The sequence below is a fragment of the Squalius cephalus genome (genome assembly GCF_949319135.1).
Source record: "Squalius cephalus genome assembly, chromosome: 18".
In the NCBI taxonomy this organism is placed as follows: Eukaryota; Metazoa; Chordata; class Actinopteri; order Cypriniformes; family Leuciscidae; genus Squalius; species Squalius cephalus.
Window position 1 is genome coordinate 22,090,166 of NC_137139.1, and position 22,712 is coordinate 22,112,877.

Consider the following 22,712-nt stretch of genomic DNA (forward strand, 5'->3'; position numbering starts at 1 on the left):
AGTGTTATTACATCTTTAAACTTAAAAATGCATAATGCTTAATGAGGTCATATTATTCAACGACAGATTCCAAAATAAATCAGTTTTTCTAATGTAACAATTGAATGAATGATTCAATGACTCATTCATAAAGCTAGTCACTTATTTTGTTCCTAAATGTATTTTTTATAAATGAATCAGTTAACCAAAGCTTCAGTGAGTGACTAATCATTGAAAGATTAACAAAAAATCCCCAGTATGTCTGGAACGCGCAAACACAGAAAAGCAGAGTGATACTAACAGTGAAAAGTCAGTGTTTTTGGACTCTATATATCATCACTCTTGAAATGGTTTTAAGCCAATCAAAATGATTTATAATAACATTAATAATAAGAAGAATAGTTTATGTGAATAATTTATAGTAAATTATATGTGAATTAAATTATAATAGTTCATATTTTAATTTATTTGTTGCCTTTTAGGTATATGAGGACGATGATGCTGCTGTCCAGTTGAAAGGTTTCTATGATGAAGTCGCCAGTCCTCTGCTTTCAGATATCCAGCTGTCCTATCTAGACGATCAGGCGTACGATATCACTCGCTCTCTGTTCCCCAACTACTTCCAGGGCTCTGAATTGGTAGTCACGGGACGACTTAAACCAGGTGTGCGGGATCTAAAGGTCACACTGACAGCAAACGATTCGAAGCAGAAAGTGAAAGTGGAGAATGAGCTACCACTGGCCAAAGCAGTTGTAAATGGCACAGAAGCATCTCTGGGCTGTGCAAAGGCACTGGATGGCATTCCTAGCTTTGTGAATCGGCTCTGGGCTTATTTTACAATCAAAGAGTTGCTGCTGGCTAAAATGAACACCTCGGATTTGATCACACAGCGCCTTCTTGTAGATAAAGCCACCAATCTTTCACTGAAGTACAATTTTGTAACCCCAGTCACTTCGTTGGTTGTGATCAAACCGGAAATTGATGAACCAGAACCTACGGTTAGCTCTTCTGTTGTGGCTACTACCAGCAAGACTTCAACTAGTACCATGGCAGGTTCTACAAATGTGATGAATCAGACCTCTCACACTGCACCTAAAATATCTTCCACATCTGCAATGGGAACCAAAAAATCCAGCCTTTTCTCACCTCCAAAAACAAGCAAACTTCCTGTCACCAAATCTGTACAAGCACATCCACCACCCTCAGGGCTTCACACCACAGGTCGACCGCCTAACACCTCTGTCTCCCTTGACAAAACAATCCCTCCTCCATCACCAAAGAAGACCACTACAGGACCACTTAAGACCACCACTACCCCACTTTCCACCAAGCCGTCCTCCTCTCCTCCCAGCTCCATCAAAACCACACAAGCCTTGGCTAGGATTTCAAACAGACCTCCCAGTATGACGAAAACCACTTCTTCCTCTCCACCAGTCAAAAGCACAACACTAGTCACCTTAGTCAAGACTGCACAATCTGTGGTGAAAGACTCTTCATCAGGCATTGAGAATTCTTCTACCTCAGGACTCACAACGCTTCAGCAGGGCCAACAGACATTGACCTCCACAGCATCTACATCAGATGCTAATTCAGACATTCATGTTGAATTGGAAGTGGCCACACTGATGTCTCCTACTTTTCTGCCTATGCCGGGAATGACAGATGCACCAAAGTTGTGGGAAGCCTCTCGTTTTCTGGGTGAGTTCCTTCTTAGGATCAGAAGCTGACATTTATAGCCACAGTGTTGCAGAAATTTGGTAGTTTTGTTTGAATGGAATTTAGAAATTTCATTGAATGTCTCAAATGAATAACCAAAGTGACTCTGCATTTGCCAATTAATTTAATGGTCGCTTTTTGGACCTCTATTATCCATTTTTCTCTGTCCATCAGATGTGTCTTCGTCCATCCAGATTCAGAGGAAAGGTAATACAATCCATTTTTTTCCTTCTGCTTTTTCATCATGCTGGTTTAGACACTGCTTTTTTGAAAATTACCTTTCATGCAGTGTGTAATATAGCTGTTTGTGAAGGTAATAGCTCTGCAAAGAAAGAATCCATTCTATACTGCTGAATCGAGTTGTCAACAATTCCTGTCTTTTTTCTCTTACATACCTAGTAACAATATAACAAATTTGCATAATGCCAGCTTATGGTCACTGGCCACATGCTCTGTAAGCAGTAGACCAATCACAACAGGCTGGGCCATCTGACCAGTCAGAGCAGAATAGGCTTGTGGAAAGGAGGAGCTTAGAGAGACTGAATCTTCAAATTAACCATTTTCAGACTCTTTGAGAAATGTGGTGATGTGCAATGTATATAATGAGAAAATTGTGTTTTTTGACCTTGGATGCATGCAAACCTGTAGGAGCCATCAAATCAATATTAGAAAATAAATGTTATATTTGTCTTTTATTTAACTGTAATATGATAATTGCAGTATAACTGTCACATCTTGCGCACTTTATACTTATTAAAAAACACACAAAAACTACACCTGGGACTAATTAAACTCAATGATAATAATGGCGGAACCTCAACACTTTTTTACCTCGTTTACTTTAGTCAAACTTCTTCAGGTACTGGAGTGATGCACAGTGACTGATGGGTATATTTCGCTCTTCACGTCCTGTAATGTATCAATGTTCCCTGTTTCCCTATGAAAGACATTTCGCAGTGCCCTTTGAACTGAACATGTACATTAGGCCATAAAGCCGAGTATAGTATGTAAAATGCATAAATAACAGTATGTAAAAATTACAATAACATTATGGTAATGTTGTAACTTCTGATCATGTGTTTCTTGATCTTTCATACAGATATTGAACTTGTTAAAGGTAAGCAATATGTTTTCAACGACAAAGTGGTAAATCAGTTTGGCACTAATACAAAATATAAAATAATAAATAACTGCCTAAACACGAAATTAAACCAAAGCTGCATCATCATGCTGTTATTTTGCAGATTATGATACAGCACATGACTCTGACTATGACTACAACATCCATTATGAGTCATGTGAGTTTAAAACATTACGAATCTTTGCTCAATCTATTTTTTCCGCTACTAGGGATTATTGTTATGTCCGTTTTTGGATTTGTTCATTATTCTTTCAGATTCAGATGCTGAGGTTGCTGGTAAGCACTTCATCTATAATTTCACAACCTGCTTTATATGGAATAATAAATCTTTATAAATGTGGTGTAACTACATTATTAACTTTTTAAATGCTTTTAGCAGAAGCAGCGCATTTTATGCGTCTTAATTGTTTCAACAGACCCAGACAACCCATCCAGTTTAAGTTCAGTTAAAGTCTTCTCCTCATCAGGTATGACTCCAGGACAGAATATTTCATGAAATAATTCATGTTCCTTCTTCCTTTAGCCATTTTGCGCATTTGAAGATGAATACAAGATTTTAATCACATAGAAGGGATTCACTAACATACTTCAGTGTTTTTCTGTCTCTGAAAGTGGATGGAGACCCACATTTTGTTGTTCAGCTCCCAAAGCTGCATCAGAACTTGTGTTTTACCATTGACGGCAAGGCTGATGATGTACTACGGCTTCTTGAGGACCCAGACAAAGGTGGTTTTTTGAATTTTACATCCAACATATAGCTTGAATGGTCTTTATGGAAACTAAACATGATTAAATTAAATGAGATGCTATTTAGATATTCTTTTAACATAATGAATGTCTCTCATTCCTGTTTTATGACTATACCATTAGGAATGATTGTGGATGGGCATTTAATAATGGCTCCTTCTAAGGAGGGGATGGAGAATCGTACTCGTACATTCTTCGACAGGATTTCTATCACTGCTGCCAAAGGTGCCGTTATGGTCACATTAACGCTGGACTCAGTGGTAGTGGAGGCAGAAGGGAAGGAAATCAAGACGCTGCCTACCAATCAGAGAGGATCTGTGGAGCGACACAGTTTGAGAATCACGGTTGAAGAGCACCACAGCTGTTGGATTGAGCTCGGAGTTGGTGTGCAGTTCTTAATTCTCTTCCATCGTTACAACCATCCCAAATACTTTCAAATGGAGCACCTGGGCTTCTATATTGCTGATGGAAAGGGTCTCTCTCACCTCACTCAAGGGCTGTTGGGTAGGGAACACAGCATTTTGTTTTTTAATCTTATTTAATGAGATGTCAAATGGATTTTCAGACTGATTTTCCCATATCTGATGACCTTGTTTGGGTGTTTTCTTCCACTTCCAGGCCAATTTCAACATACCCATATAGAGGTCAAGAAAGTAACAGATCAAACTGGTTTCCATCATGCACAAACAAATAAAAACACTTCGCTGGCCATGGGCTGGATAATGAAAGGAGATCAGCATTTTCCTGTCACTCTACAAGACAAGAATCTGAAGGACTCATCCAGGAAGCGTCACTCAGCTCAATGTTGGGTAGTGCCGGAGGTGGATGTAGAGAGACTTCTGGGCCAGTCCTACGAGAGCTATGTTGTGGATCACCAATAGATAACCCTCATACCTTATTTCTACATCTACAGAATAACAAAAGGTATAGAAAAGACACTGGAACTTAAATCTTGTGCTATTAGTATTAACAGAGACTACGAATACACACAACTGTGATGAATTGAAAGATGCTTTCTAAGCATTGATTGGTCCAACTATTTGCATTTGAACATAATGGTACACTACCTTTCAAAAGTTTGGGGTCAGTAAGATTTTATTTATTTTTTCTTAAAGAAATGAACATGTTTATTCTGCAAAGATGCATTCAACAAAAATGTTACAAAAACATAATGTTCTTTTGAATTTTTTCAAAAGAAAAAAATCTATTTTTATTTTCTATTCATCAAAGAATCCTGAAAAAAAGTATTTAGTAGCACAACTGACACTGATGTTTCTTGCGCATCAAATCAGCATATTAAAATGATTTCTGAAGGATCGTGTGACACTGAAGAATGCAGTAATGATGCTGAAAATCTTACCAACCCCAAACTTTTGAATGGTTGTGTATATCAGTGCCTTTTTATCATGAAATTAACCATTTCAAATTGAATAAAAGTATTAAATGTTAGCCTTGGGATGAGATTATTGCACAATGATCAAATATTTTTTCTAAGCTTCCAGTTAGTTTGCATAAATATATGTGTATATATGCATCCATTTAAAATAATATAACGAGAGAGAGAATTGTGATTTTAAAAATATTTTTACATTAGTAATGAGTGTTGAATTCTTTACTTTGTCCTGTAAGGAAAAGTAAATCCTCATATGTGCAAATAATCAAACATAACCAAAGAAAGATTTGTTTTATTCATATTTATTTTTGATGCACAAGACTGCTCAAACACGAGATGAAATTCACAACTTAAAATCGTCGAGTTTGTGTGTCAGTTTTTTTTAAAGATGTTTAGTTGTTTCAACATTGAAAATGAAAGACAAAATGAAAATAAATACAGTACAAAACAGTTAATCCAAACATATGCAACAATATGCTGGAGAGGTGCAAAAGATAACAAATATAGCAATGCAGCGTAATTCTATTTAATTCCAGTTATCAATAATTCACAATCTAATTTGTGCACTAAGGAAGAGAGTTCAAGACCTGTATGCTTCTATGTGAATCTATAAGGCCATAAGTGACTTTGGCCCAATAAAATTCAGGAATGTTAAAAAACTGTCACACTCCTTATTTTCCATTAAAAATAAAAAGGGAAAAAAAAACTTTTTTCAGCAAAGGCGAATATGGAAAACAACATGACAACGCTCGTAAATTCTACACTGAAAGCTGTACGTTGAGAATTCAAACAGCACACCATGATCATCTGGTCCAGACTAGCGTCTACTATAACTATTCATGGCAATTCAACTCATTTTGAAACAAAAACGAGCATGATTAGAGATATACTGCAAGTAATGGTGAAAATGACCAGTCAGTTTGTCTTGTGGTTTCAAACAGCCAAGTGTAAATGCAGAGACTACATGTGTCAGTCACTAATAAAATGGAAGAGAAATCAAAGATGCAGTGGAAAGCTTAACAGTACACAGGGAGATCCATAATGTTCATCACAATCTAAAGTACTGTATGTATGTAGTATTTAGTAGACTGGAGTCAGACTGGTTTACAAAAGCCAGAATACCAACGGGATATGGCTACTATCAATAACAAAAGATCTGATTCTCATCAAATTCACATTATTATTTACTTCTGCAGCTGTAGAAGTGAAAATCGCTTCCACATTCTTAAGACTCATTTCCCGTAACAAACTAAGTGATCGACTTGTTATGCATTTTCGCACACATTTGCATTCGATAACATCGGTTTTCACTACAAACAAAATGAATGCAGGAGGACGAGGAATGTAGAAATTGTGAGGCCATACAATGTTTTTGACATTGTAATGTTAGTTACAAGTTAATGGCTTACAATTCACTTCTATACTGCATATTATACATCTCATTCGATTTAGTTGAATATCCACCAATAATAATAAAAAAGAATGAAATAACTTAAAAGACCAATGAGTTGTAGAGCAGAAGGATCAGGAATAGGAAATGTAGTGATATGAGAGTGTCAGTTCAGTTTTTGATTGCTAGATGTGGCAAAGTCAGATTTAATTTCGTACAACCTTATGCATTTTTACATACTACCAATATCCTATTACATCCTTTGTCCAGGTGTCAAAATGTAGTGTTTAATGGTGAGCGTTTAATAATCTTACTATACTTTTGTCAGTGACACTTTCCTAAAGAACAGGAAGGCTGCTGTTCACATGAAGCTGTTAAATGTCAAAGTGACGACAGTATGCTATCTAACAGTCCGAGGACTGTTGGGGGATACATCACGAAAGTGGATGAGAAAATGTTTTAAATCTCCTTCAATATTGGAGGAATCGTTCACATGTATGGGCTTCAGTCAAAGACGATATTCAGAGAACAAAAAGACACGTGTTTCACTTCAACATGATATTTTGCGCAAACGATGCATACTGCTTATGTAAGAATCTAAAGTAGCATGTTGGTGTGAGCCCACTTTGTAGTGCAGAGTTGTGGAATGTGAGCGATAGAGCGTTTGTGTGTCTGTGTGCTGTAATAGTATCTGAACTGAGACACCGAAGGGGTGTGGAGACAATGAGCAAAGAGCACTCTGGGAAAGATAAGGCTGGTTGAAAGAGATTTACAACGTCGTTGCATTGTCGATTCTGTTCGGCGCGACCTCTGAACCCAGCCCAGTAAATCCCGTTCAGCCCGCCCCATCTCTGCCCTCCATCTGAACATTGCCTCTCCACTCCTCTGTCACTTCTCCACCCCTCACTGCTCGTCCTCGCCGAAGACGTCGTTCTGTTTACGCTTCATGTTCTCAAAGTCGAAGTCACTGCCTGTCATCCGCTTGTAGATGTCCTTGATGTCGTTACAAGTTGTTTCAAAATGAGTGGTGGCATCGTAGGACCGGGATGCAAATATCTGGAGAAATGACATCAAAACCGGTTATATTTCTGACTGATGCCAAGAAGTGCACAAGAATTTAAACAAGAAATTACTGTAAAGCCAGTTTTGTTACTGTTATCTAAAACTATTAAATTCGTTTTCATTAACTGAAATAAAGTAAAATATATTTTATGGGAAAACTTGGAAATGTTTTCTTGGAAACTAACTGAAATTAAATAATAGATTTAAGTTGATTTAAGATTTGAGATTTGATTTAAAATTGAAGTACTAAAATGACTAAAACTAAAATCAAATTATATATATATATATATATATATATATATATATATGTATATTAGAGCTGGGCGATTTTTTCCCCTAAAAAAATCTGCGATTTTTTTTATAAAAAACTCAATTTACGATTCGATTCGACCAACAAGTCAGACTACTCGTTGTTTTCCGACCAGTCATCGCGAGCCGTCTCACATCATTCACTCGCACATACACAAGCTCACTCACATAGCCTACACGCACTCACGCACTAACACACACACACACACACACTCACTCACACTCTCTCTCTCTCTCTCTCTCTCTCTCTCTCTCTCTCTCTCTCTCTCTCTCTCTCTCTCTCTCACACACACACACACACACACACACACACTCACTCTCGCGCACACACACACTCGCTCACTCACTCGCAAACACACACTCTCACTCACTCTCCCTCACTCACTCACTCACTCGCGCGCCGTCGTCGTCGTGGAGGACCGTTAAAAAATTAAACATGCTAGTCTTTTTGTCGTGATGTCGTGAAGCATCGCTTAAAAAAAAATCGATTTTTTGAAAATATGAATCGATTTGACCTACCAACTCGATTTTTAAATCAAATCGATTTTTTTCCCAGCCCTAATATATATATATAATATATATATATATGTATATATATATATATATATATATTATGACAAAAGCACATAAAATGACTAAAATTAAAACAAAAATTTTAGTTCAAAATATGGTCTTTATTCACTTTCATTTTTATAATAGTATATAAAGAATATTAAAATAACACAGCGTGAAGCTGACCTGACTGTCTGTCCCATCATCTGTGGGTTCATACATGTCACTGATGGCCACAAACCTGTAAAAATGAAAAAAATTATAATACAAAAATTCATTGCATTTAATGTGAGCAGTGCTGTGTTTTCTGGAGTGAGGAGCGTTTTAAAAAATATCAAATAACGTGGGTCTGAAAAATTTGATTATTAACTTTTATAAAAAGATATATCCTATAATTTTCAAAACTGTACAAAAGCAATATCACACTAGCAGTTGTGCTGTGGAACTGAATATTAGAGCTTAAGTTATTAATGTTGTTTGTTTTTTCACTATAAAACAGAGTATAGAAAGCAAAGTAAACTGACTTTTGGTCAATGGGCTCGATGAGTTCCAGAGCAGGTTCGATTTCAGCTTCAGGATCAGAGGTTTCCACAGTGGTGCTTACGATGGCAATGTATTTCCCCTGAGCCGCCACGTTATGGGCGTAGGAGATCATGCAAACATAGATATCTACATGCAAATAACAACAAAATAAGCATGAGCTTTTCATGACATACTTTAGCAGCATTTTGAAATGAAAGTAAGCAGCACCCTCTAGTGGTGTCTGCACAGCAGTGCATACCTGAATCTTGGTTTATCCTGCAAATCATTCTCTGCAAATATTCCCATTTTATACAAATACAACACGAATCAACAAGTGCTGTCACTAACCTGATTTGCGGTTAACCTGGTTCTGAGGGATGATGATCTGGCAGGAATTGGCATCATTAGTGTTTTTAATGGGATGGCTGAGGACGCAGATGACCCGGATCACCTGGCCTACTTTGTGCACGCGGTCCGCGATGTAGCTTGGGTCACAGATGAGCTGTTTGCATCGGGCAACCTTGGAAAAGAAAATTCAAACATAAATTCTGTCTCAAACTTCTCCAAAGAAAATCCTCGTATTGTCACTTTGTAATAATCAATTATTTTATATTATAATTTTTTTTCAATAAAAGAAGTTTGATATATCCAAGTGGGCCGCACACGTCCTGAAAAGTGAAGCCAAAACATTTTTGATCGCCCCCTAGTGGCTGGCTGCAGTATAGGTCATAAACTCCGCCCTCTCCATGTAAACGACAAACTTAAGACAAACTTAAAAACAGAAATTGCACTTCAAACACATTTTTTTTTCTCCCAAAGTTTTTTTGCTGTTGTCATTTTAGGAAGTTCTTATGACGCTGATATATGTTGAAATGTTTGTTTTAGTTAGTTATTTGATGCTATAAAAATGAGATGTAGCGTCATGATTGACAGCTTTGCTTGCGATTGAGTCTGCGGGAGTTTGGGCGGGACCTTGATACCGCGGCTCCACCTCACGATCGCTACGGCACAGACTCTGGCTCCAAATGATGTCATCAGCACAAGATGGCAGCTGCCATTTCTGGGACATTTTGGCTTTATTTTTCTACAGTGGAAGGAAGTGAAGACATGTCGTCTTTACAGTTTATGGTCATATCCCACTTCAAAAACAAAACAAAAAAAGTACCTCTCCTTCTGATTTCACGCCCACCACATGTCCTCCCTCCATCACTATCTCATCCACTGGTTTGTTCAGCATGTATGTTCCTCCATAAATAGCACTTAACCTGTAAATTCAAAAAGCCCATGTTTAAAACATAAGCCCTTCACAGTGACACTCAACATGATTACTTGAGAATGATTGGGTGTGGGAGGGGCGACTAACCTAGCAAACCCCTGAGGCAGCTCCCCCAATCCGTACAGGGGGTACAGGTAGGGGCTCTTTCCGTAACGTGCCAGAGATTCACTGTAGAGTTTGATCCTATTGATGGTCTCCAGACACGGCTGCTCCAGGTAACTAGGAGGAATTCAATTCAATACATTTATCATCAATGCAAAATAATTCATTGTTATTTGTTGACATTAAGGCAAGACACAACAGGTGAATAGATAGATAACACCTTACCTAACCCTAACCCTGTTGCTTAATCACAGTAGTACTGCTCAGTATAAGAAATATTTTTTGGTTGACATTAGAGTTACAGGTTTTTACAGAGGGGATTTTGGATATATATTTTTAATCTCTCTATAAATCAGAAAATACTGTAATCACCATCACTGCGTCCGATATCGCGTACTGTCTGGGTAGGTACTACAGTTGAATTTACTGCGCAACCATTAAAAAAGTATGTTCTATATAGTATGAATGAAATTCAGACATACATTCACCATATTGTTACTGTCATGTGACCTACCAGCTTCAGTTACTTTGATTCACTTCCATTCATAAATCTTCTCCAGTGGCCTCATTGGATAGTTTAATGTCCATCGAATGACACTTCAGAATCTTACTGTAAGTAGTAGCTCATCCGGGGACTTTTAGTATAATACTATATAGTAGGGAAGTTTTAAAAGAATGTATGTGTGTGTGTGTTGTAATATATTAGAATGTCTTTCAGGAGATTTTAACTCTCCTGCCAGGCTGTTGTTGAAAATAAGAACTTGTTCTTAAGTTACTTGCCTGGTTAAATAAAGGTTAATAATAATTCGATTTCGGACACAGCACATGTTTTAAGGAATTAAATGTTAAATAAATCAGGCAAATGATATAAGATAAGACCCCTCTCTAAATACCTTTCAGAATATAGACAGGAATACAGACGGCCTTTAAAAAATCTGTTGTTATTAAAATCTTCAGACACAAACAAATGAAGTGTAGTAAAAAACTATGTAAAATGCCTGTAGCGTGTTGCCTTAAATAATATGTTTTATAAGACTCTTACACACTATGAGGTTTTGTAACACTGGCAACACTTACTCATCTGTCCTGTAGAGGGCCAGGGCATGTCCCGTGAAGTCTACGACGTCCTGTCCTAAGTCAAACTTCTTGTACACTTCTCCCATTGTTGTGAGTTTGGGATCGACACCCTCAAAGGTCTTGGGGTCGTTCTCATCAAAGTTGGCCACAAAAACTAGGAACTTCCGGAAACGTCTCTTCTCAAACATTCCCATTAGGTCTAAGCAACACATGTATTGTGTCATCTGTACAAGTCTGCATTTTTATTATCAAAAACAATTCTTGATTTCTTCCTACAGTCAATATGCTAAACTGTAAAAAAAAATATATTTGAAGTTATAAATAAAGGATTATTGGAGTACGTTTGACAAGAAAATACTATTTTAGTCTTTCTACTACAGAATTTCACTTCAATTCAGTGTGTTACTTGCTGTTTCTTTTGTAATTATGTATTAATTTACAAGCAATATCTGAGTAAAAACAAATTCTACACCATTTTTTCCCCAGGGTAGCTGTACTTACTTGAAGCCAGTGCCTCTGTCTCAGTAGAGGGCACTTTGTAGATTTTTCCCCCTTTATACACGAAGCTTCCCTCAACCACTTTGAAGTCAAGATATCTGGTCACTTCAGTGTATAGAAGCATCTTAACTAACTGACCTTAAGGAAGATAATAATGACAATATGTGATTGTGCATAATTATTCAGAAAGTTGTTACAGAAAAATGACAGAATTCCATGAATTAAGGGGCAACAATCTAATCCCAAAACATGTTTCGAACAATATTCTCACACCGACAATTATGCTACTTAAGTATTTTTACCATTGGCCATTAAGAATTTAGGAATAAGGTCCACATTCCAGTCTCTTCCCCGGCCCATTGACTCTGGGGGGCTGTCTGAAATCCCAAATCTCTTATAGAGCTGAGAAAAAAAAAAAAGTGCATGCATAAAAAACAAGGATAAATGCAACATTTAAATATCATATGATAATATTTTTTTTAAATAAGTACATGTTATTCATTTTTTATATATATTTAAAATGAATATAAATATTACTATTAACATAGAATATTAATTTATGTAAAAATACACCGATTTTGATTATACTTTTATTCTTCGACAAAGCAATCATAGTTATTAATGTGTGTAAAATCAAGCAGACATGAAATGAGCATGAAATGAATGACTGAAACATCCTCACCTCCTCCAGGGGTGTGATAGAGGAACTTTCACCACCGTAGTATGGATTTCTGTCCATATGCAAAACTTTCTTCCCATTCACGGACATGATCCCAGAGAGAATACATTCCTACACAAATAAACATCATTCAGTTGAAATAATCTGTGATGGATTTATATTATTCTATTCATCTGCTGAGATGGCCGCAGCAGGTATCTAGCCTTGACTTCCGCGTTAAACACTGGGATGCGAGTCACCCCACCCAACTAGTGATGGAAAGTCCGAGTCATTTCCGCGAATCGGTTCCTGTGAACAGTTCTCGCTGTAATGAAGCGGTTCGAAAACCAAATTCTTCTATGATTCGTTTACGTCATTCTGACATCCTAGCGGGGCCAATTTCGTGAAATTAGATTATTGTAATTATGAGAGTTCCAGTTCAGTTTGTTCCAGCGTGAAAAACAATTTAGAACCTAAATACGATTGATATTTACATGAAACAATACTATAATTTGTTTACATCTTGGCTGAAAAAGTTTTAAATCCAATTGTTTGTGTGCTAAAACTATCATATAATCAAGTCGTAAACATATTTACAGTACGTATTTTTTTTTAAAAAATCGGCTTTTAATGATTCGGTAACAGAGGAGCCCCTCGGGTAGATTCATTGAAAAGATTCGACTCAAAAGAACAATTCGATGCCGAATCGGACATCGCTACACCCATCCAAGCCGCAGCCCAGATCAGCCACGATCCTCCATGAGGAAAATAGAGAAACGTAAAATGCAAAAACAATACTGTATTTTTTTTCGTTCTTTTTATTATTAGTAATGCTGCTTTTTACACATATTTATCCAATATCAAGTTCTCGTATCTTTTCAATTGGGCCCTTTAAAATATATCAATAACAAAAAACAAATCCACTTAACCCTGTCCAAAACGGATGAATTGCAAGCAACCTATGAACTAACATCAGTTAAGCACAAATCAGCTTCGTCGCGGCGTTGGCGACCCATAAAAGGCGAAATATATGCAATAAACACATTTTCCCCTCTTTCGACGCACGAGCAAACGGGATACCTGATGCCACTCCTTAGAACCAGACACTGAGACGAGAATCAGTCATTACTTTTTAATCACCGCTGTCATGTCAATGGTGCAGCCTCAATGGCTTTGAAAATTCGGGGGAAGATGTAATTGGGAAGGATTGCACTTGTATACAGGTAGAAATTACGAGAAATGCTGGCTCACTACACACACATATAGTATACAGTACTGGTCCAAAGGATGCGTCAGCAATAGGCCCTCGGGTTCAATCTAACGCAAAGCATCTATTCCTACAGTCACATCTCTGATAACAGCATAAGCACACGAGCACCAATCGACAATATCTTCATCTGTTTCATATGAGTCATCAGTGACCTGAATGCGTTACTCACTGTGAGTCCGGTGCCCAATACGATAACATCATATTCCTCATCCATGTTGTATTACAGTGGATCTCCCTTCTTTTGCCAAATTTCCGCTGCAAAAAAAATCTGCAAAACGGTGTTGATGCAATGAAATATTTATGCAGAACCAGTCTGTTGTCCTATTACCGACAGTAAAACGAACTCTTTGCAAACGGTTATCGCTCGAATGATTTGATACCTATCACAATTGATCACTGTGGTGCGAGTCGCGACCGGCGAGAACAACCAAAGATGGCCCTGACCTCAGCACGAGCTCCAGCGGTGCGGAGACATTCGCGAAATAATATAGTGCACCTCCCAAAACGGAGATAACCACTGTTGTTCTGAATGTCATCAACCCAGAATTACACATCAGCCACAAATACAAGTGCTTCAAAAATATTAGCGATGATTCACATCCCGGGTAGTCTTAAATTATTTCATTTTCATTTCCCCATCCTACAGCTGAATGGCACAGGGCGCAGTCACATTATCAGATATCCCTCCGCCAACAACACTGAGGATGAAGATTTTCTTAATAACGCGTGAATTAAAGTCCTGATGATAAAGATGAGAGCTGTTTAGTGCTCAGGAAACGCAAAGTATTGTTCTATATTAATGTTCATAGTAATAAGTGATCTGTTAAGAGATAAGCTTGATTAAAATGCAAACATATGAGGCTGTCGAAATTTCAGCCCAATAAAGTGGTCCTGAAAGCACTCATGGTGAAAAATAGCGAGGGCCCGACCAAGATTGATTTATACAGTAAAAGGGATTGTGCAGGTAGAATAACTTTATGATAAATAATACAAAGAGAGCCTTTTTGATAAATAAATAGTTTACAATGTGGTCAACCTTTTTTTTTTTTTTTTTTTTTTTTACAGTCCATGGGTCAACCCAACAATTTATTTTACAATGTACAGCGGAGCACTGCAACTTCTCTTTCTGAGGATAGATAGATAGATAGACAGACAGACAGACAGACAGACGGACGGACGGACGGACGAACGAATTGGATAGATAGATAGATAGATAGATAGATAGATAGATAGATAGATAGATAGATAGATAGATAGATAGATAGATAGATAGATAGATAGATAGATAGATAGATAGATGGAAGGACGGGCGAACTGGATAGATAGATAGATAGATAGATAGATAGATAGATAGATAGATAGATAGATAGATAGATAGATAGATAGATGATGGATGGACGGACGGATTGGATAGATAGATAGATAGATAGATAGATAGATAGATAGATAGATAGATAGATAGATAGATAGATAGATAGATAGATAGATAGATGGAAGGACGGGCGAACTGGATAGATAGATAGATAGATAGATAGATAGATAGATAGATAGATAGATAGATAGATAGATAGATAGATAGATAGATAGATAGATAGATAGAAGGACGGGCGAACTGGATAGATAGATAGATAGATGATAGATAGATAGATAGATAGATAGATAGATAGATAGATAGATAGATAGATAGATAGATAGATAGATAGATAGACGGTCGGATTGGATAGATAGATAGATAGATAGATAGATAGATAGATAGATAGATAGATAGATAGATAGATAGATAGATAGATAGATAGATGGACGGACGGATTGGATAGATAGATAGATAGATAGATAGATAGATAGATATATAGATAGATAGATAGATAGATAGATAGATAGATAGATAGATAGATAGATAGATAGATATAGATAGATTGACGGGCGGATTGGATAGATAGATAGATAGATAGATAGATAGATAGATAGATAGATAGATAGATAGATAGATAGATAGATAGAAGTTAATGATCAAGTTAAATTAATGATTTTACGGTGGTTGTATTATATATATATATAATAATATATTATATATTATAATATAATATATTATAATATAATATATTATATATAATATATTATATTATATAATATATTATATTATATATATAATATATAATATATTATATATAATATAATATATTATAATATATATATATATATATTATTTATATTTAAAACATATATATAATATATATTTTTTCCTTTTCAAAAACGTTGCCCTAGTAAAATAATGAAAATATAGTTTATCCACAAGATCATCTTGCGCCTGCGCGCTGCTCAGAGACGAATCGAGTCAGAAGGGAATCACATGATCGAAGAAGGAAAAAACATAGTCACGTGATCATCAACGCTCTGCAATTCACGTGACTCTCCTGAATAATGACGGAAGTAGGAGTGCGGCGTAGTAGTCTCTCGACAATGGCCTTTACTTCAGTTTTATTATTTATCTTTTCGATTTATAGCTGTTATGCTCAAGTGCCTCTGCTCATGTGGACCAGTGATGGGTACGTGACACGTTTGTTTTTTGAATATTGCTTTTACATTGTCAAATAGTACACCAGAACATTACTGTGGCTTAATTATGTTCAGGCAGCTGAATCAGCTAACAGTGTCTTGGTAGACTGTCTATAAATTAGAAAGCGCTTGGTCGAGGCTGATTACTGTGGACAAAGTTTCATGTCTTCCTGTTTCTGTTGAGAAGGTTTGCAAACTGAATGATATCTTTGTCAATACAGCCACAGTATGCCACATCTGGCTCAACCAGCAGCTGGTCAGGCTGTGACTGGTGGCCAGCTGGTGTCTTATCTGAAATCTGCCTTGTCCACTGCTCCTCACAATGTGCTGCTCTTCTTACAGGATAAGGTAAAAAAGGCTTCATATGTTTAACATGTGGGGGAAATAATCCCACTCTAATGCATTCTTGTGTTTTTATCTGCTTTGAGATATTTGATTAGTCTTGTAATACAATATTATCTAGTTATATGACCATTTCAGTTGTTTGAAATATATGATATAATGAACAATGTGCTGGATGTTAGAAAATGCCCTCATAAAGAGAAAAATGCCCCTTAAAAGTAAATCCACATGTCATCCTTCAATAAAAAAGTACATTTCTGACATTGGTAAGAAACTTTAGTAAAGCCTGTAGTGTTTGTGATTACTGTGTGATCAATGTAGGAGCAATGTATTTTACATTGCAGAATTATTAGTAAAGCAGCTTCTTCCTCTAATTCTGATATTTTTACTCTCGTAGCTACTGGACTTGTCACTATAGTGTGACTTTGAGCCACAGTCTTACTTCCCCATCCATCTTCCCTTGGACATGCCAGTATTTCATTACAGTACAAATGTGATCGTTTGTGCATTGACATGACAAAATTTATTTAGCATTATTGCAATATTAAACACCAGAGAGTTGAAACACTGGCTTAAACTAGTGTGATTGGTAGATATTAGCAGTGGATATGTAATCTGAATGATTTTCAATGAAAAGACTATATATATATATATATATATAACACGTTTTTTGGTTGTTGAAATAAAATTAAAATAGCTGCCAAAACATTTTTAAATACTAAAAGTACTAAAAAATAACATTTTTAAAATATAAGAAAACTTACCAAAACGACAAAAGGACATACCAAAATTAGTAAAACTCAAACTAATAGAAAAATGAAAACTTTTATAGAAAAACAGAATTTAAAATATTAATAAATAGTATAATAGTATATAAATAATAATTGAATACATTTATGCAATGTACTGTAACAACTGACTCTTGTTGCCTGCTCTCCCCACTCTATAGCTAAGTATAGATGACTTCACCATGTACGGTGGAGTTTTTGGGAACAAACAGGACAGTGTCTTTTTAAATGTAGAGGTGGGTGTGCCCTTTGTGTTTTTTAATCCTCAAAAAATAACACATCTAGATTTTTCTCTAAAATTCTCTTCAACATTTCTCTCTTGGTATTCAAGTCAGCACTTCAGACATCCTCCAGTCCTCTGATGCTGCCAGCCCTGGACTGGTCTGCATCGGATTCAGTCCTGGAACTCTTCCAGGGAGAGCTGGGTATCCCAGCAGTCCACATCAACCCAAGCACCCTAAAGGAAATCAAGCTGAACACCGCACAGCCTTCACTGCTGGCTGTCCATCTCCCTTACACTGATGGGTAAGATGTTCTGTAATGCTATTTATATTACATACACAGTTTCTTGCTAAAGTGTGCAGATTTTTTACCAATTATTTATTTACACTTTCATGTTTTTCCGTCTGTGCAACCTTCTGCAACACAGGCACTCAATACTAACATTTTTCAACTTTTTCAAAGAATATTTTCTTATATTCAACAATGTCATGCCAAATTGTGTTTCAGAGCTTTTTTTTGAAAAAACAACACAAAAGCATTTCAGTAAAATGCTGGAATTGGTTGATGTCTGAATGCTTTTGCAAGGCACTCTGAATTAAAAAAATGTTAACTTCCCTTTTTTGTTCTGTTTGCAGTTTTGTTATTATTAACAAAACAAAAAAATTAGATAGTTGAAAGAAAGTTGAAATAAAATAAATGATAAATATTGGATTAAAAACTTAAACTTAGTTCCGATAATTTGATATGTTGCATTGGCGACTAACTTAAAATAAGTTGAAGTACTAAAATGACTAAAATTAAAACTGAAATAAAAATAAATAAAAGCTAAATATAAATGTTTAAAAAAATGACAAAAGCACAAAATAAAATGATTAAAATTTAAGCTAAAATTAAAATGAAAAATACTTCAAATATTAATAAATACTATAGTAGTATATAAATAATAATAAATAACACTTTGACTTTGCTTTGTTTGAATATCAGGGCTCAATCAAAGGAATTGCTTTTGAAAAATGGTGAGTAGTTATGTTTCTTTTTTGATAACGATTTTAATATATATATATAATAGATTTTATATATATATAGCCTTTAATGTTTTAATTCTAACTTGATGCCATGTGTTCATCAGCATTGCTGTACTATAGGATTTAATATTTCTTTTCTTTTCTTTTAGATGAGATCATTGGAAAGGTCCTTGACCTGTTCAAATCTCAGGACGTGCCTTACACTGCTGTATACACCGGCCTCAAGCCCTCTAGAGTAAGTCATCACATTTACATTACATTTACATTTATTCATTTAGCAGATGCTTTTATCTAAATGAGAAACATCACAAGGACAAAGTTAGTATGTACTGCACTTTGTCTATTTGTTCTCTCACACTATAGGGCTTTTCACACTTGAAATAATTAGTCCTGGTTCATTGTAAACCTAGTGTAAACGGAATCTTGCTTCACTTTTCACTGTTCATAATTTACCCATGGTTAACAATTAATCCTCGGTATTCATAAACTGTCGTTTCACACTGTACATCCCTAAACCCTGCGTTAACGTCTTTATTAGCGGTGTCAGTGTCATTGACTGGATGAACTCAGCACACAATATGGTTACATAAAGGCTATAGGATTGCGCATCCTCATAATATTGTCGACTGTACTATCAAGTTTATCCAGAATTTTGGACTGTAAAGTTTTATAGAGGAGTTTGACTCAAACGCTGAAACTACTGTTTAACGAGCTGTGTTTCCGTGACTATCCAAAGCATGTGAATATGAGGCACGCGATTGGCTGTCTGTTGCTAAGCATCTATACATAACATTCTCACACCGCATCATTTGACACTGTACACATTTGGCACCGCAAAAGCTCCGGAGCAGGGTCTCATAACAACGGGTCTAAAGTTGTGCTAACATTGCTTCTAAATTATAAGCGTGAAATGTTCCTTTACCCGTGGTTAAAAGTGTCTTTTAAAAAAAAAAATGTTATCCTTCTTCTATAGGTCATTGAGGATACCCCAGTAATGGCAGGAAGTTTTGTGGGCCGATCACTACTTCAGGCACCATCACCACCGTCTGTGAAACCTCCAGTTGTCTTCAACAGCACAACGGGGCAACCCTGCATCTTGCTGTGGGCCGACACTCTCCTCGCAAGATACCTTGAAAATGAAATTGATTTGGGAAAAGACATTTTTAATGCTTCTGCAGACCTGACTGGTTCAGTTTGCAATGGAACACTGTCAAGGTCAGAATCATTATCAAGCAGTAATCGGTATACATTTCAACATCATTCACTGCTGTTTCTTGAAAGTATGAAATATTTTGTTTTTCAGACTCGTCCTGAATTACCAAAATGTTCTGGGTTTCCAATCCCTCAAACTTATGTGAGTATTTAACACATGATTCACTGCCGCTGTTGGATATGATGTGCATGCTGTCTTAAAGAGAATAATTTGACATTTTTAATACTTCCCTAAAGCTTCTCTATGCGCAAGATCTTCTTTCCTGTGTCTGCTCGAAACTGGACGGTCATGGAGCAGGTGGAGCTGGAGTATGACGGACAGAGGGCGATCTTTAACGCCAGTCGCGGTATCTACGCTCCTGCAGAGTATTCTTTCCATTGCCAGAACGTAAGCAGTGTTCAGAGCCCCCTGCTGGTGCCTCGCAATGCTACGGACAACGCCAACCAATGGAAGTTGACCTTCACTGATTTTCAGGTACTACTATAGTTTTCAGGTGCATTACTGGTGCGGAAACCTGAAGGGCAAAACATTCATAGAACAGGCCTGTCAATTTTCCATCTGTTCCAAGCCACGGAAATTTAAATCACATCTAATATATGTGATACATCTGATAGCTGCAATAGTAAGAGAGTTCCACATGTAATGCTAGCTATTTCATATGCAAGCATGTCAGGCAATCACAGCAGTGAGCGTTTACACTGAAGTCTCACAGCAGACACGCCCCTTCAAACAGAGCGTTCAAATCAGAGGCTAAAATCAGGCTAGGAAAAATGCCTTTTATTTCTAAATTACAACCATTTTTGATCTAAAAACATACTAACATTATAAGGGCACCCCAGGAAACATGATAAAATAATCCATGGCATGGTGCTTCTCAATTCTTGTTTGTGCATCTTCGTTCCCTCTCCTCGCGTCTCAGCTCCACCCCCTGTAGGATGCAAGGGAAGGCTGCAAGGAAAGAAAATGAGGACGGAGGAATCAAAGGAAAGCTTATTTGTATATTGGAATATTCTTGATCACTCTAGTGTCACTTCACTGCGTCATCAGCTGAGAACAAAGGATCATCTGCTCTTATGTTGTTAAAGTTTGGTTATTTTAGAAATTAATAAATAATAAATATAAAGCAAGATGCCCTGTTTATATAGGTGTGATATGATTTATTTAAACTTCAAAGGTTTTGCATAAATTAAAATTATTGTGACAGATGTGAAGGGGGAGAATTTATAAGTGCGTCAGATTTCTCGACAAGAAAGACTTCCGCATAGGGATACACCTGTGCATCCTCGCTCATAACTCCTCTGGAAGCATCCTCACTCCTCGTTCCTCGTGATTAGAGAATTGAGATGTCCTTCAAGATGGCTGAGCTCGATCGGTTTCCGGGTCATAGGATGGAGGACGGAGGAGCGAGGAAACGAGGAGGGATATTGAGAAGCACCCACTGTCTTACTACATTAGTACTTAGTACAAACCTGGTCAAAACGACTCGTGGGCAATGAAGGAAAGCCTCGTTTTACCCTTCAGGTGGGCGTTCCTACAAGGATGTGACGTCATGTGAAAATTATGAATTGCACAAAAACAGTGCACAAAAACTACCCATACTGCAGCTGATTGATGCATCATTTGTTTCCATCAGATCCAAGGTTTCAACGTTACTGGTGAAATGTTCTCGTATGCCAGCGATTGTGCAGGGTTCTTCACTCCGGGGATTTGGATGGGCCTGCTGACCTCTCTGCTCATGGTGCTCATCCTTACCTACGGCCTGCACATGATCATGCAGATTCACACCATGGACCGCTTTGATGATCCAAAAGGCCCAGCAATTTCAGTGCCTTTGAGTGAATGAGCTGTGATGTTGTCAAACTGTAAAAATATGCTTGTATGTATGTCAAAAACCTCCAGCCCTTAATGTGGTTGTCAATCAGAAATTTCTGGATCTAGCATGATTATTTGAATGTTTTTAAGAGTATGTATATTCAAAGGCAAAAAATGTGTCTTGTAGAAAGTGCTGAAATTATTTTCACATCTCCTTTACTTCATAAACTTTGATAATACTTTACAATAAGGTTCAATACATTAAGTTTTATGCAATAGCTAACATGAAATAACATTGAGCATTTAAAAAAAAAAAATCAATGTTTATATATATATATATATATATATATATATATATATATATATATATAAAAACATTTCAAGTTGTACAAATAAACATTTATTTATAAATGTGAAATTAATATAAAAGTGATCTAGATTAATAAATGATGTAAAATTGTTCATTCACTAATAATTAGTTACCCAGTGCATTAACTAACGTCAATAAATGCAACCTTTTGTAAAGTCTTTCAAGGTTTCACATACACATTTCAGTACACATACAGTGCACGTTTCTCTGTCTAGTGGTAAACTAAACTTATGAACGCAATTACATTTTTGACAGATTTTGCATTACAGCAACTTGCACTGTTATCTTTAGGACTACTGTTTTTTTATCTCATCTTTTAAAACTGGTGGTTTATTTCTCAGATTGTACTAGATTTGTATGTTTGTGTAGTTGTGCATTTAAGATTTGCCAATATTGAATTATGCCAAATATACAATTTAAGTGCCTAAGATGAACCGGTCACTGCTTGGAAAATGAAAAGTGCTAAATAATAAAAACAAGCCATTTAAGGTAAATTGTTATATTGGTTAGTGAATTAGAATTTTTCAATTAGACTTACTAATAAAAGTGCCAAAAGTACCAATATTTGTGTATTTTCAATGGACACAATGTTTTAAATATATAAGATGACTAAAATTGCATAAAAATGTGAAGTTTTATAGTAATCAATATTATGACTAATAGCATATAACATGTCAGCATTTTGCTGTATC

The 22,712-nt window shown here is 36.4% G+C and overlaps 3 protein-coding genes across 4 annotated transcripts in view; 2 read left to right on the plus strand and 1 right to left on the minus strand.

The window, feature by feature from the left end:
* The window catches only part of itih6 (inter-alpha-trypsin inhibitor heavy chain family member 6), a 12,867-nt gene extending 7,238 nt beyond the window's left edge, over positions 1–5,629 (plus strand). For both annotated transcript variants that reach the window (XM_079848960.1, XM_079848961.1), the window contains exons 10-18: positions 462–1,677; positions 1,870–1,902; positions 2,795–2,812; positions 2,940–2,993; positions 3,092–3,112; positions 3,253–3,303; positions 3,449–3,562; positions 3,707–4,087; positions 4,202–5,629. In XM_079848960.1, the coding sequence (XP_079705086.1) occupies positions 462–1,677; positions 1,870–1,902; positions 2,795–2,812; positions 2,940–2,993; positions 3,092–3,112; positions 3,253–3,303; positions 3,449–3,562; positions 3,707–4,087; positions 4,202–4,464 (2,151 nt within the window). In that variant the 3' untranslated portion in view covers positions 4,465–5,629. The remainder of the gene's footprint in view (positions 1–461; positions 1,678–1,869; positions 1,903–2,794; positions 2,813–2,939; positions 2,994–3,091; positions 3,113–3,252; positions 3,304–3,448; positions 3,563–3,706; positions 4,088–4,201) is intronic.
* Positions 5,630–6,982: 1,353 nt separating this feature from the next.
* gdi1 (GDP dissociation inhibitor 1) lies at positions 6,983–14,139 on the minus strand. Its single transcript, XM_079848964.1, has 11 exons — positions 13,862–14,139; positions 12,447–12,554; positions 12,067–12,166; positions 11,768–11,902; positions 11,267–11,465; positions 10,175–10,306; positions 9,977–10,076; positions 9,160–9,331; positions 8,814–8,958; positions 8,476–8,530; positions 6,983–7,422 (listed from the first exon to the last, which is right to left on the minus strand). Exons 1-11 carry the CDS (start codon positions 13,904–13,906, stop codon positions 7,270–7,272), a joined length of 1,344 nt encoding a protein of 447 aa, XP_079705090.1. The 5' UTR covers positions 13,907–14,139; the 3' UTR covers positions 6,983–7,269.
* A 1,938-nt stretch (positions 14,140–16,077) lies between these two features.
* On the plus strand, positions 16,078–21,955 carry atp6ap1b (ATPase H+ transporting accessory protein 1b). Its single transcript, XM_079849320.1, has 10 exons — positions 16,078–16,238; positions 16,470–16,596; positions 17,540–17,614; positions 17,710–17,903; positions 18,585–18,616; positions 18,775–18,860; positions 19,599–19,840; positions 19,929–19,979; positions 20,075–20,312; positions 21,472–21,955. The coding sequence occupies exons 1-10, from the start codon at positions 16,114–16,116 to the stop codon at positions 21,679–21,681; spliced, it is 1,380 nt and encodes a 459-aa protein (XP_079705446.1). The 5' UTR covers positions 16,078–16,113; the 3' UTR covers positions 21,682–21,955.
* Positions 21,956–22,712: the final 757 nt, after the last annotated feature.